Source organism: Tasmannia lanceolata, unplaced genomic scaffold (genome assembly GCF_043159265.1).
Source record: "Tasmannia lanceolata isolate RefF3 unplaced genomic scaffold, GAP_Taslan_0.1 ptg000013l, whole genome shotgun sequence".
Lineage (NCBI taxonomy): Eukaryota > Viridiplantae > Streptophyta > Magnoliopsida > Canellales > Winteraceae > Tasmannia > Tasmannia lanceolata.
The window spans coordinates 12534040-12549292 of NW_027518690.1; the positions used below are offsets into that span (position 1 = coordinate 12534040).

At 37.7% G+C, this 15253-nt stretch overlaps 1 protein-coding gene across 1 annotated transcript; it reads left to right on the plus strand.

The window, feature by feature from the left end:
• Positions 1-708: 708 nt before the first annotated feature.
• Positions 709-11046, plus strand: LOC143889813 (uncharacterized). Its single transcript, XM_077394172.1, has 9 exons — positions 709-784; positions 1295-1384; positions 1505-1617; positions 4472-4547; positions 6855-6883; positions 7238-7331; positions 9638-9727; positions 9897-10083; positions 10329-11046. The coding sequence occupies exons 5-9, from the start codon at positions 6855-6857 to the stop codon at positions 10745-10747; spliced, it is 819 nt and encodes a 272-aa protein (XP_077250287.1). The 5' UTR covers positions 709-784; positions 1295-1384; positions 1505-1617; positions 4472-4547; the 3' UTR covers positions 10748-11046.
• Positions 11047-15253: the final 4207 nt, after the last annotated feature.

Sequence of the window (15253 nt, forward strand, 5' to 3'; positions counted from 1 at the left end):
TTAATTGTCAAAAGACTCAAAGCCCCAGCAATAGGACAATCCAAGATCCAAAGTAATATATATTTTTGGGTTGTTGAATGTATAAACTCAACGACTGAATGCATTCAATAGGATGTTAGGGTTGTTAAAGATGAGCTTGATTATTTGAGGTTCTAGGGAATTATAGAAATGTTTTCCTTTGCAAACTTTTCTACAACAAACAGGCCCTAATAAATCTTTTTCTTCTCCTTATTAAAATACCGACCCGAGAAGCTCAGGCTGCAACTCAGGTTGGGTTGGATCAGGTCGAGGCCAACCCGAGATAGCATTCCCTCAACCATAACCTAATCTAACTTGAGCCTTGGGTTAAGGATGGTCAACCCTAAACCAACCATTCTAACCCGAAATGGGGTCGGGTTGGTTAAATACATTAACCTAAATTAATTAAATCAAGATAAAATTATAGGACAGAGATCGGGTCGGTTCCCAATGCCTTATGCCCCTAAGCCCTCAACCCTAACCCAACCCAAAATTTAATCGAGTTGGCTTTTCCAAACCCTAATCCAACCCAAGGAATTCCGACCCGACCCAATATCACCCGAGTTGCACCCCTAGAACCTCTTCGATTCAAATAGTAGAACTAGAAAGGTTCTGGGTGCTCTTCTTCTTTCCTCCCTCGAACCCTAGTCTCTCTCTCTCTCTCTCTCTCTCTTAAGTTCTGACATTCCTTGCTCTTCTAATTCTCCCCTCTCATTGTACTCCTCTGCAACCAATCTCTTCTGCTGCTGGCGATGAATCTCTACTGGTATGCATAATCAACACAGGCCCTGTTCGCTTGAGATTATGAGTTATGACAACCGATGGTGAGCCTCCAAACTGGTTATTGGACACAAATTACATTTATTTTTTAGTCCAATAAGCAGTTTGGGTGCTCACCATCAGTTATCATAATCTCAAACGAACAGGACCTGAATCATTGTTCTTTTGTTTTTCCATGATCAAAGCCACACTCCAGCGCATAGGGAATAAAAAAATAATAATTTAGTTGAGTGCCCCATCCCCGTATCTTCTTGTTTTTGCAGGGGTGGAGTTGTTGTTTAAACCAAGTCTTAATTGGTTTGGAAAATTCACTAGTTCTTTTCTTAATCATGTTTGCACCTTGTTATCTACTTTTTTTTGGGTGTATTTTTTTGTTGTATTTTCCATGTGTAATGCTCGATATATATCTATCCTTATTGATTTTCTCTACATAGATTAGCATATGGGTTCTGAAAGCGTAAATCTGGAAGAGAGATTAAGAAATCTTCTTCTTCAGTTACAAACAGAGTCAGGAATACTTGATAGGCTCATCTACAAGGGCAAGAATCAACACCGACGTTGTCTGTATTTCCAATACGTCTTGAAGGTTTTACTCATTCTCACATTATTTTATATAGATTTGTCGTCTATTTTTAACTGATTTGAAGTGTGTTGGTCCAATTTATTACACATGTATCTAGTTTTACCAGTTTTGTCTTTGTTTAAGGTGAGAAGAGATGTGAGACTTCTACAATCAGCTGGGTTGGAAGAGATTTTGGGTTTCTTCTTTCAAGCTATCAATGGGAAGAAACCTACACAAAAGGTGTATGTCCTTGAAAGGTATAATGTCTATATCCATATGTGAACATAGTATCTTTATACATGCGCTCGAATGACCCCTTCTCATAATGAGAATGTACACAACCCTATTTTGGGTCTTGTCCGGTATGGAATGAACTTATAATCTGACGATCAAGTTGATTCCATGATTATAAGTTCGTAACCCCAGTTCATTCCCATTTTTGGGTAGACCTAGAGCAGATCTACTAATTCTTTTATTCCAGTTATAAGAGGGATCATGAACTAAGAAATCGACTCTAGGAGCTAAGAGAGGGCATTATGAGCAATTGCATTAATTGGGTTCATTAATTTTTTTTCTAAAGGATTTCATTTAGCCGACCCCAACTAGTTTGGGACAAAGGCTTTGTGAGTTGAGTTGAGTATTGATATTCCCGGTATAGTAGATGTTATCACACATTCATACGTTGGTGTATAAAATGAGCATGATATCTATGTAATTTTACTTTCCTCTAGAGTATGTTACTCACAAACTAAAAATGGGTTAGCATGTTTGTCAGTCTTGTGCTCTTTCCTGTCAGAACTCCTGATATTTCTTCAGTGTCATATTTGACCAAAGGTGTGGCCGTTGTTTGGTACTGTTATTGTTTAACAGAGATGGAGGAGGCCTAAGGGAAATTCTGAACTTGGACTTTGTGGATGCTTATTTTGGTGGCTATTTGGGGAATATGGTTATGGAAAAGTAGCAGTGTGTTTAGGGGCCTTCTCAGTAATAATAGGTGTTGGACTTGCTTCTGGTTTGCCCATTTTTCGTAGTTGATGGAAAGGTGAGATTGCTCTTTGATACCGACATTTAATAACCAACCCATTATCTATGATTTGTGGACACGGACACGAGTGTCGCATGTCAACACGGACACGGAGTGTCGGACACCGCGAACTCCCAAAATTTAGAAACGGGGACACTCCTAAAGTAGAAAGTACATATAATCATGGTTTGTGGACACGGATTTGTGTGCCGAGTTTCAACACAGATATGTGGTATCTAACATGGCAGCCCCTAAAAATCTGGAAATAGTGTCACACTCATACACATACATGCATGTAAAGTTACTGACACTTCTAGCAGTACACTTAAAAGTGTCTAAAGGCGTGTCGACACGTGTGTCGTCTATAAATTCAAAGTGTCGGACAAATCATAGCCCATTATCAATCTAGAATTGCAAATCGAAGGAAACATAGAGAAAACATAAGAATTTTATACCGTACACTTCCAATGGAAGCTATGCCTCATAGAAGATGATAAGAGAATTTCCTCTATTGGCAAATTTTTCAAGATACAGGAGAAGCTAATTTCTTCCTTCTCATTCTCTATTTTATCATTTCAAGAAATTCTGTGCTTTTCATGCCAAAACTATTATAGTTCCTCCACCTTCACTGGGTTGGGTCCCAAGTTAATGATGTAGGACCTTAAGGGAAATATAAAAAAACGATTAGGGTTAGGGTTTTGAAGAATTGGGCTTAATAGAATTACGATTTCAATGGACTAAAGGATGGGATGGCAGGGTTTAAGAAATGTGACAATGGGAAAGGGATAGAGTGTGGTCGATTGGGTTAGGTAAGAGTTGCTGGTTTTTTAGCGGACCTTTTGCTAAAGTATGATAGCTGAACAGTAGGGTTGAGAAAAAGGGGGTTCCATTATAGGAAATAGCTAGGGTCTGATGGAAAAAGGGTAATTTAGGGTCCAGGAAATCAGGTTTAGGTTATTGCTGATCGAATGGTAAATATTTTATAAAAACTAAAAAGCCATAAGACAGAGATGCAAAGAAGATTGGAGAAGGGAGAGAAAACGAAAACTAGCTTCATACTAGGTTTCTAAGCTTCATGCCTAGGAGAAATGATGGTGATGTAGGACCAACTAGGAGGACTATAGCTTGGAAATATGGGTACGAATTAAAATTGTAAATTTGGATAATAAAAAAAGGAAAAGCTATTCAGTACCATCAATGCTCTAGACAAGGAAGAGGTCAGAAGTAATCTTTACGCGGAACAAAAGCAATGAGGGTAAATGCCATTGCAGATTTAAAAATCATTTGCAAGAGAGAGGAAACAAAATAGAGACAAAGATCGAAAGCTCTATGGTTGAAGGAGGAGACAATAATACTGCATTTTTTTAGAAGAAGAATGAGATACACTATCTCTTGGTGGACGCCAATGTAATTCAGAACAAGGTTCAAATCGAATTCCATATTGTAGATTTTTACAAGAATCCAAGGGAGAAGAAATGTGGAGACCAAGTCTTGATTGAGTTCTGTTAACTGACGAGGATTCAACAAACTTGTAAAATCAGTTCTTAGAAGAAGTTAGAGCTACTGTTTTTCTACTTATAAGGACAAAGCTCCCTGGTTTGACAACTTCATGCCTGACTGTTAATAATAAATGTGGGAGGAAATCAAAGGCGACTTAATGGAGGATATTCATGGAAGTGCTAGATTCAATAAGAGCTTGAACGCGACTTTCATAGCTCTCATTCCTAAGAAAGAATGTATGACGGAAGTGAAAGACCTTCGTCCCATCAATCTTGTGGGGAGTTTTTATACAGTTATCTCTGTAATCTTAGCCTTGAGACTTAAAAATGCAATGGGAGAGATCATTTATAATTTTCAAGGAGCTTTTGTGGAAAATCGCCAAATATTGGATGAGATCCTCAAAGTGAATATATCTATTGAAACATGGAAGAAGGTAGCTTTTACCATGTAGTCCTGTTTAATTACCTCCCTTATTATTTGTGAAGTTCCTTTGTGTTGGGAACTGCAATGCCAAGCTGTTTGTTTCATGTTGCATAAAGTGAATGGATCTATCTTCTATTCCCCTGATAGCTTTACTGTCTTGGCAGATTGAAGAAAAAACAACTCAATGGGAAGCATAATTTTCAGGACCGACTCTTGGGAGTTGCGCGTTTGTTATCACAGGTGCGGAGATTTTCTTCTTATGCTTTTTAGTGTTTCTTATGCACTTAATGTGTTTTCCTTTTAACATTGAATCAGTGTATCTCACTGCATGGTAAATATGTCCAATTGTTGACAGTGCAAGAGTAATTTCATTGTCTTTGTTGGTATTGAGATTGAAATAAATCTTTGGGACCAGAACTTTATTTCACTTTGAAAACATCCATACTGCTCTAACTCATGGACTCATAAATAGTAAAGTTTTTTTTTCTTTCTTTCTTGGACTTCTACTGACTGATCAAGAGAAGAGAAAATCATGAATTCTTATTCCCTTGTATATGATAATAGTCAGAAAGTGGTGACATTGTGTCATTTGGAATATATTAGAAAGTTCATTTGGAATACCTAGAAAACTTTATTGAGTATTTTTACAATGCCAACAACACTTAGTGTGCTCCCTGCACACCCCTTACGGCATTCTCGACTTGGTCACATTCCTTTGTTTAGTCTTCGTCAATTATTTCAAAAATTTGTATTTAGATATTGTAAGAGAGTTGTGATGTGAGACATGTCAGATGTCGAAGCATTGTAGAACTACTTTTCCCCAAGTATCAATAAAAATATAATTCCTTTACAAATTGTCCATTTAGATGTGTTGGGATCATACTTTGTGATTTTTGTGTTTGGAATTTGGATATAGATATTTTGTGCCTTTTATTGATAATTTCTCTCAAGTTACCTAGACATACTTTACGAAGACTAAAGATGAGGTATCCAACATCTTTAAGGTCTTCTATAAGATGATCCAAAACCAGTTTGAGACCAATATCAAAATCCTTCGATCTGCTGATAACAGTGGTGCGTGTATTTCTCATGACCTGCACGGTTATTTGTTGGAAATTGATAGTCCCAAACCACATGTTTGCACACTCTTCAACAAAATGGTGTTTTATTTTTCTTTTCTTTTTTTTTCTTTTTTTGAAATGGACAAAATGGTGCTTCTGAAAGAAAAAACTGCAATCTTGATGTCACATTGTCTCTTCTGGGAATGAATATTCCAAAAATATATTGGGATGAAGCAATCCTTACGACATCATATCTGATCAATTGCATACCCTCTTGAGCGGGGTGGTAAATCACCAATTCTAGTTCTTTGACCACATTCTCCATTGTTTGCCATCAGTTCTAAGGTGTTTGGGTGTGTATGTTTTGTCCATATTTTTGGTCAATGGAGGAATAAAAGGAGGACAATCATTGCGTTGATGATACATCTCATGATTTCACTTTTTCATTTTCTCCCCTTCTTCTTGGCCAAATACTTGTTTTGGGAGTTAGTCCTGGACCAATCTAAATGTCAATCTTTGCCTTGTCACAGAGGAGTTTATCTTTTTTGTAAATTTGTACGAAGTAATCAACAGTTCAGGTGATGTAGAAGATCTACATGACTGTCTTCCCACATAAAATTTTCTATCTTATCTTATTTGTTGTCAACAATATGGCATCATAAAAGAACTACTCTTCTGTTTATATGTTGTGGCACCAACTTTATCCAAATTTCCTACTATTTTTATTGATCTTGATCAATTTCCGCTTTGTTTTTTTGGACACATCTCTATCCATGCTTGATTATTTTTTTAATGTTTCCTCAAATATCTGTTGCCCTTGCATGTAGGTCTTCTACCCCTCATAGTCATTTTGTTGTCTGAAAGAGCGCAGAAAGCAGTTTAAAGATTGGCTTGCTAAGCCAAGCAAAGAAACATTTCTTTATGTTTCTATAACGAACTGCATTAGATAAACACTTTGTACACTAGGTTACATAATTTAGTGCATTAGCTAGCTTTTCCCATGTAACTAAAATCTCCTTTTTCATTTTTTTTTTTTTTTTTTTTTTGAATGGTCGTTTTTTCTTTTTTTTTGAAAAGGCCTAAAATCTCCTTTTTCAAACCAGATTATTCCAGTTCTTTTGGAAAAATCTTATCCATGTGCTGATGAAGATGGGTAAATTTCACTTGACATTTCTCTGTGATATGATAGGCTATATCATGCCTTCATTCTTTTACTGTTTATTTTCATCTGGTTTTATGCTCATCTTTTGTCTGTCTCAAGAATAAGTAGCAGGAGGCATAGTTCACCTGCCACTGCATATACAGCTTGTCCACTAACTTTGATGATAAATTAGTTAAGTTTGTATATCCAATGCTCAAACTTGCAAATATTTTTAACATCTATAGTCTGAATCTTTTTTGACTTTGAGGACCTCTGTTCGACTTTTCCATTCCATTGGTATCAGCCACTTATCAGTAAATCTAACATCAACTTTCTCGGTTGCAGATGGTTGAACCAATCCTGATGGCAGCGATGTATCCTTTTATTGCCAATTCAATCGTGTAGCTAATCCATTTATGCAATTTGTGTTGCTTCTTGGTGAAAAGGCACTAGTATGTTTCATGGGAATGGTAAGAGGCAGTAGTCCATATGTTTTAGACTCGTTCACAAAGTTTATATAAAATCTTTGATGAATGGATCCGATCATGTACACGAGGCACAAGCGGGGCCCGATAAATGTCTTTCAGGAAGGAGCGTAACAGACCGTCATTTTAGAATTTCCCTGTAGTTTATTAGCTGTTGTTTTTGCAGCTCTTGGAATTATTTAATTTGACATTGTAGGAATTTTTTTGATAATGCATTACGGACTTTCCTTTACTGTTCTTTAGCCAGATATCGTCACTACTTGCTCAATCATTTTTCATGGGATTTTCATTAACAATTTTGGCTCTGCTTGCCCGCCTTCGAGTTTTGGTTCAACAGGTAAAGCAGTAATGCTATTGAACAAATATTCAGCTTTTATTTTCCTCAAGAGTGATTAATTGGGGCATATTATCATGTAGTCATGTACTGATAAAGATACTGGTCACCATTATTTGTTACCGTGTTGATAATATTCTACTTCTTAGTAGCAATTGATAATTTTGACCTCTTCGCACGGGTTTGTGCTCAAAATGTCAGCCCCCTATCACTGGTTTCCTTGCTGCTATTTGCACTTGAGTTTGGGATGTAGTTAATATATTTGGCTGTGTTTGGATTTCAGACATCTTCTGATAATATCTCGATAATCGCTTATTTGTTGCTATATTATTGTTATATGTCTGGCATCCAATGGTAGCCTAAATAGGCTCGACTAAGACATCTTGCTTTGTTGTTCGCTTCATCAATCTTTACTATTTCAAATCCCCCGTCATAGCATCTCTCCAAAAATACATCTTATAAATTTGTCAAAATCTGCATCTCTACTTTCCAATTATGAGGACATTATGCGGACTATTGATATTATCAAATGAGCCCCATTATCCAGCCATTTGTTCCTTAAGCAAGAAGAAACGACTATTTTGAGATTTTCCAGTAACAATCCCCTGCTTAGCAATGTTGACACGCCCTACCGCCACATGTCAATGGTGAGAGAGAATATCTTGGAGGATCTGGACTCTCTCCTCAGATATATTCAAGGATCCAAAATCTGTGTTGCGCCTCAGATGTAGGGCCCTCAATAGGGCGCTTCACGGGAACATCAAATCTCGTCTTAATCGCAGCCAGGTTGATGAAGGTTCAGTGGATAAGGTCATGGATGATGAGCTTGTCGCTATGAATGCTATGGGTCACGATCTCGGCTCGCTGTATAAGAATAATGTTGTTTGCACCCGAAAGACTTCCATGGAGATCGAAAACAGGAGTCGAGCCGGTAAACATAAAGCAAAAAACTTGGGAAAAGGAAAAAGGAAGCACAAAGCCTTACAACGCGCGAAGGTTAGCTGGTATTGTGGGAGGGGCACTCGGTTTCTTAAAAGAAGATCATAATCGGGAAGATTAGGGGTTTGGGGACTGAGAGGAAGAAGAAGATGGCGGCAAAGGACATCTGCCATAGGAGAAAACCTGACATTTTTTTTATATTAGTGAATCTAAATTTCGGGGGTAGCGGAGAATTCTATCAATTAGATTTGGGGTCGAAACAATCATCAATGGTGCTCATAAGATGCAGTCGGATCCGTTGGGGGTATTATTGCTGTCTAGAGGGAGGATTTATTCCGATTAGATAAGCTAATGATTTCGGATATCAAGGACCTTGTTCGCGAAATCAGATCGATGGTAGCACTAGGAGGAGGTCGGCAAATGTGATGGTAGACTGTCTGGCCAAATAAGGTGCTTTTACTGGAGGTCACAAGTGTCTTTATTGCTCCTGACAGGGAGGATCATTGAATTGTTCAGGTGGTTGTAATTATTGAATGGGTATTATTATCATGGATATTGGGGAAAACTTCTAGGAAGGTTGCAGAATTTGAAATTTTAGGGGCCGTTTGGATACACGGATTTTAGAATTCGGGATTTCTTCAAAATTGTAGCTAAGAGACAAGAGAATAAGCTGACCAGCCGTCGTTTTTGACTTCTCGCCCTTCTTTTTGACAGCAAGAGTAGCAGATCCTCCCATTTTTCCAGGTTTTAGAAATCTCAGGATGCAGGAGAGAATTCTAAAACCTGGTTTTCTTACTTAAAATCCAAGAAACGCTGCCAGGACAGCAGTAGCAGCCTGATCATGAACCGTCTTTTACACTGTTTTCAAACTAAAAACCTGGATTCTAAAATCCGCGTACCCAAACATCCCCTTAGTGTTTTTTGTTTTGAACTGGTGAATGTAAAGGGGATGGTAAAGGGGGAATAGTTTTGGATTTTCTTTTAGGGCCCTGGAGTTATCTCCTAGGTCTCATACGATGTAGTTCATGGGGGACTGCTGGTCCCTTCTCCATGTAATTCTCGTATGAATTATCAATATATCTCTATCATTTTTCAAAATAATAAAAAAAAACCCTGCTTAGCTGCACTAATTCCCAAACTGCCTCCATATGATGTCTAGAAGCATGATTTTTGCAAACTTTTTTGTGTATTGGTGTTTTTGGACTTCTTTTTTGTGGTTATTTTTACTAGTTTATACTTGATTTGTTGTTTGACTGACCTTACAGTGATAGTAACGTGTCGGCATAGGCATCTTGTCAGTAATCATTGCAAACTTATCTTGAATGCTTATGGGCTAACTTTAACTGTGTTTCTATTCCACTCTTCAACAGATATTACTTGACATTGTTTCAGTATTCAACATGGTATCGGCTCTCTCTCTAAAGGAGCAGTCTATAAAACTTACACATGAAGGAATTGAGGTCTGTTATAAAATCATTTCATTATGCTTTTCTGCCCCTCTTAAGTCAACCTTAATGATTTACGACAGGTTTTCCCGTTGCCTTGGAAGATGAGTCGTTGCTCTATGGCTATGATGCTCTGCATTGACTGTTTTGGGGATTTGCTCCTCTTTTGTTTCAACTAATGCAGGTTTTCAGAGAGTACCATCCTCCAAGTGGGGAAATCCTTACCCTAGAATGTAAATGGGAAGGAGATAAGTTTGTATTGAGTGAAGGAACCAGTAAAAGTGAGACTAAGAACCAAGACGGGGAAGGAAATGCTATTCCTCCGGGATCATCAGCTATACAATATCAGCGTATTGATGTTTCAAATGAAGGTGATCTACTTTCTTGCTTTCCATTGCAATAATATCATTTGGATTTTCATTCACACACATGCGCGCGCGCGCACACACACACATCATTTGGATTTTTTAAGACCTGCTTGTTATGCACTTTTTCAACCCTAAACTGATGCATCTCATTCTGTTTCGTCCGATTCTAGCTCAAGATACTACCAATAATCTGTTATGTAAAATATACTGTCAAAATTTCTGCCATATTTCAATCCCATGTCTAGCAGACGAACTTGGTTCTGAGATGATCTCCATGGACGACTCCATTGAAGAACTCTCATCTCCTATTGGCACCAATAGACAGACGACCGGTGCATCTGTAGATCAATCTGTCAAGAATGATCATTATCCGCTTGATGGTCATATGGATGGTGGAAGATCTATCCACAATAACTCTGATGCGGAAGGTGGCAGCAAGGTTACAAATTTAAGCCTATGTTCAAGCCCCAACTCTCCGAAAACTCAAACCGAATCAAGGAATAAAGTGGCTTTCATTCCAGTTAGAAAATCTAGTGAATCAGGTATGAGTGAAACCAGGCCCCATAAGCGGAAGAAAATCGATTTGTTATCAAACACTGCTAGTGACAATGAAGATCCATTTTTCAGTCTTCTCACTTCTGGGATCACCAAAGATAGTCTCTTTTAGTTAGATGTGATTTATTAACAAAATCAAAGATGACTAGAGAAAATTTACAGGAGAGTTACAGCTTGATTTGAATTAAAATCAAGAGCTGTAGTCGGAGCTGATTCTACAGAGGTTACAGGTTCTGACCATGATCTTGCAATTTTGAGAGAAATTTTACGGCAGAATTGTGTAATTTATTTGATTATTAGAAAGGTTGAAACTAGTAATTTCTTGTAAAACACATTTGAATATTTGTAGCATTTTGTTTTATGGGTATATCAGATCATCTGCACCATATTATGGTGCAACTCTTGCATTTAGATACATGGATGGCTAGATTAGTTACCTTCTGGTGGGCCCGAGTTTGAAGTGAATCCTACTGTCAAATAATAGACCTACACACCATCTTTAAGTCTTCAAAAATTGTACAGATTAGGTGATCCTAATTGTGCTTGCATTTAGATAAATACTGAACTAACATAGGAGTGAGCTTGTATCTCAGTTTTGAAAATTCTGAAGACCCTCTAAATAGTGTACTCTTGCACACAACTCCGTTCATCGTACTTCATGATTTTTTTTGTGGTCAGCAGGGGTCATTCCCTCGCCCAAAGGCAGTTGCGGAGTTGAGGGCTTCGTCACTTGTATTTGTTTCTGGTTGGTGATTCCTTCTTTCGCAACATGTTTCTCTGGTACTACGCATTCTTTCCTGTCTGGCCCCACTACTCTACTGTACTCTCTAGGCTCATTCTCAGCATGCGAAAAAAAAGACCCGCACTTAACCCGTACCCGTGACCCGCGAGTGGGTCTGGGTCAGGCGTTGGTGCCCACCCGCCATTCGGTTTTCAACATTTTATTCTTAAGGTCTAAACACTAAACAGTAAAAAATAGACTGTGGGTGGGGGCAACAGAACAAGTATGTGGCTAGTATCTTTGGATGTACCAAAACACACACTTATTAAAGTAAATGAAAAATTGTATGATGAATGGGCATGTACTCATCATCCCATCCTTGATATTTGATCCAACAGCAGCTAACTTGTTAAGAAGCTGCTGTTGGATTAGATATTAAGGCTTGTACATCCATCATACCACCTTTATGTGTTCATACACCCATTCATCATATAATTTCTTTTGGTAAATATATATATATTTCTTCTTTAAATTTGCCGGGTTACCTGCGGGTATACCCGTACCCGCCCGGGTGGGTTCCGGGTTCATGCAAGGCTACCCGTACCCGTCGGTACCCGTACCCGCATGGGTTACCCGTTTGCCGGTTCTAGAAAGAATATTGTAGCCATGAGCTAGGATGGCTACACTCACCCCTTTTTTACTTAGGTCAGTCCCCTCTTGTATAAAAGTCATAGCCATGAGTAGTTATATGGTTTTAAATTTCTGTTTTTGTATGCGTTTCAGCCCTCACCGAAACTGAAATTTCAGCCAAAATTCTGAAATTTCGGCCGAAGTCTGACGAAACCTTAAAAAGTAATATTTTATTCAATACAAAATTTGGGCTGAAATTTTGGAAAAAAATTATTTAATTAAAAAATCAAGATTTTTGGGCTGATTTTCCTTAAATTTTGTATGTTCGGAATTTTTTTTAAATGGTCGTCTGTTCGGAATTTTGGCTGAAAAAAGTAACGTTTAGGGTATTAGTCATTTCGGATTTGGGGCTGACTGAATTCTGAAATTTCGGTCGAAATTTGAAACCATGGTTCTAAATTTCTGTTTCGGTATATGTTTCGGCCCTCACCTCAACATTAAAAAACAATATTTTATGGGAAATGATTTTAGCAATTCAATCTTTTGATATGTAGCGAAAAGTCTTTTAGTGTTTAAAGGGCTGTCAAAATGTTATTTACATTTCCCAAAAGGCTCTGACAACACCAATTGAAAACTAAAAGACAAGAAGCTTTCGCGACATATCAAAAGAGTGGGGTGCTAAAATTATGTCCCTATTTTATTTAGGGCAGTGATAAAACGACTCCCAAATATCTTAAATAGACTCCCATGTGTCTTTCTCTCTCCACTGGAAAATTTATGACTCCCCTTTATATATTACGAAATTTCGGACTATACTATATATATTTTTAAAATTTTAGTTTTTTTGGGTTAAAAATCCGTAATTTGGGGGGACATTACCAAAATTTCGGCCAAATAATGTACTGTTTCGTGTATACTTGGTTATAACTTACAAAGCAATGAGTATGCTCCCCAATGATGAGAGATGGAATCCCCAATCCCATGTAGTAAATCCGATGCGCGTGGTTTACGGGTGACTGCTTGCTTCCATAGGGATTAGCCCCGCCATAGAATTGGGTGAGGACACCCCATTTCATTAAAAAAAAAAGTTATAAATACACTAGAGGGAGTTGTCCCAAGTAAAAAAACATGGGTTGAATGTATCAGGATTGAAACCTAAAAAAGGGTGGGGCCATAGACAAAAGTTGTGGGTCCGTCAGTATGTTTCGTTCATGTGGAACATAAACATATGTCATATACTCATATTTAGTTGAATAGCAAAGTGCATGGCACTCCTCTATTCACATATCCAAAGTGATATTTCAAACTTACAAACATAGCCTTCGTTTGTTTTTCTACGTACAAGCTTAACTTATGAGTGAAGTTTCTACGTACTAGCTTATAATACACACACCCTTGTTTTAAGTAATGCCACTCCTCTATTCACTCGTATTCTAAATTTCTAATTAGTATTTAGGATCAATTACTGTTGCATGCTGGAGAGTTGAAAAAATGACGAGAAAATGTTGAGTTTTGAAAAAACACTAACAAATGCTACTTTATTAAAAAAGAACTTTTTAATACGAAAATACCCCTAACCTTACTTTATCTTTCTCTTCTTTGTTTTTACACTTTATCTTTCCGGCGATAGAAGCCTTCTTCTCCGGCGATAAAAGCCTTCTTCTCCGGCGAAACATCTTCATTTCTCCGGCATATGCTCATTTGTCTTGAGAGGTTAGAAGGAGTTCTCTAGAGACGCCCCTTTCTCATTTTCTTATTCTTCCTCCAAATATCTAAAATCTCATTATCTTTGTAAGTATTTTCTCTTTTTTAGTGGCTGTAGCCAAAATCAGTTGCCCAAAGAGCTTTCATTAGGCAAAAGGGTAGTGGAAGCCAAAATGGTACTCGAAGCAAAATGTAAGTTTGGCAAAAATGATAGTCGAAGCCCAAAAAATGCTAGTTGAAGCCAAAAAAAAGTTACTCCAAGCCAAAAATGATAGTCGAATCCAAAAAATGATAGTCAAAGCAAAAAAAAAAATGATAGTCGAAGCCAACAAATATTTCTCGAAGCTAAAATATATTAGTTAAAGACGAAAAAAGTTCCAAATGTTACTGGAATTTAAAAGTTTTAGTCGCAGCCAAAAACATGTTAGTCGAAGCAAAAAAACCAGTTATTCGAAGCCTAAAAAACTTTAGTCGAAGCGAAAAACACAACGGCGAATGTTACAGGAAACACATTTTTCACTTCGACCAAGTAATTTTTGGCTTCGACCAAGTAAATTTTGGCTTCGAATATCCTGTTATGGCTTCGAGTACCTGTTTTTGCCTTGAGAAGAAGAGGGGGAGATCTCTGAAAATAACTAATCATTTGATGTCCATTGGATAGCACGAAAATGATGAACATATGACTTTGCCATAGCATCTCTTTTACAAGTTTAGAAGTTAAGAGAGGTAGTGGTGTTTTCCATTAGCCACAGTAACACAACAAAAAATTATCAAATGGGGTTTCTCAACATTGCCATAATCCAATTTCTCCTTCTCATCTTCCCATTCTATTTTATTCCTCTACTCACATGACGATATAAACACTGATAGATCGGTGCTCTTGGCTTTCAAGAAAGGCATAGTTGTTGATCCTCAGAATCCCTCAGGACAAAGGAGCATCTGCTGCCAGAGAAATGAGATTTTTCGCCGGAGAAGAAGGCTTCTATCGCCGGAAAATCTCGTCGTTTCACACAAAATGCGTCGGAGTAAAACCTAAAAATGAAAGAGTGTAAAACCTGCAAGTAAAAGAGTAAAATGGTAAAAGCAAGAAGAGAAGAGAAAGATTAAAGTAAGTTGGGGGATATGAGTAAAGAGTTCCTGCGGTTACCCGCAGAAACCTTACCTGCGGTGTTGTGTTATAAGCATTCTCAATGGCTGATAGATGTGGGGCATAGGCGATGAAAAGAGTCAAAAGAAACCAACAAAAGATGTTGACTTTCGTAATTGTCATATTTTACTACATCATTTTGGTATTTTTTAGGTAATTTTTCTACTTGTGTCCTTTTTGCGGTAATGTTTAAGTAATTCTGGGAATCTTGCAAACATCCGTAATGATTACTTCTCTTTATTTCTCTTTATTGCTAGTAACCTTTGCCCAGACAGTACTTCACCCAATCTTTGCAGCAAAGGAGGGGCTACAAGCCGAAAAATAGCCCAAGAGAAGGTGGCTAGCAAATCCCTAAACAAATAAAAAAACTCTTAAAATAGATGAATGTGAGATTGAATGGGCACGGTTCTCCCTCT

Bases quoted from the DNA above. Each gene is read 5' to 3' on its own strand.
- LOC143889813 (XM_077394172.1), top strand. From the start codon at position 6,855: ATGGTTGAACCAATCCTGATGGCAGCGAT. The intron at 9,728-9,896 runs GTCTGTTATAAA...CAACTAATGCAG, and splicing joins TTACACATGAAGGAATTGAG to GTTTTCAGAGAGTACCATCC. The intron at 10,084-10,328 runs GTGATCTACTTT...CATGTCTAGCAG, and splicing joins TATTGATGTTTCAAATGAAG to ACGAACTTGGTTCTGAGATG.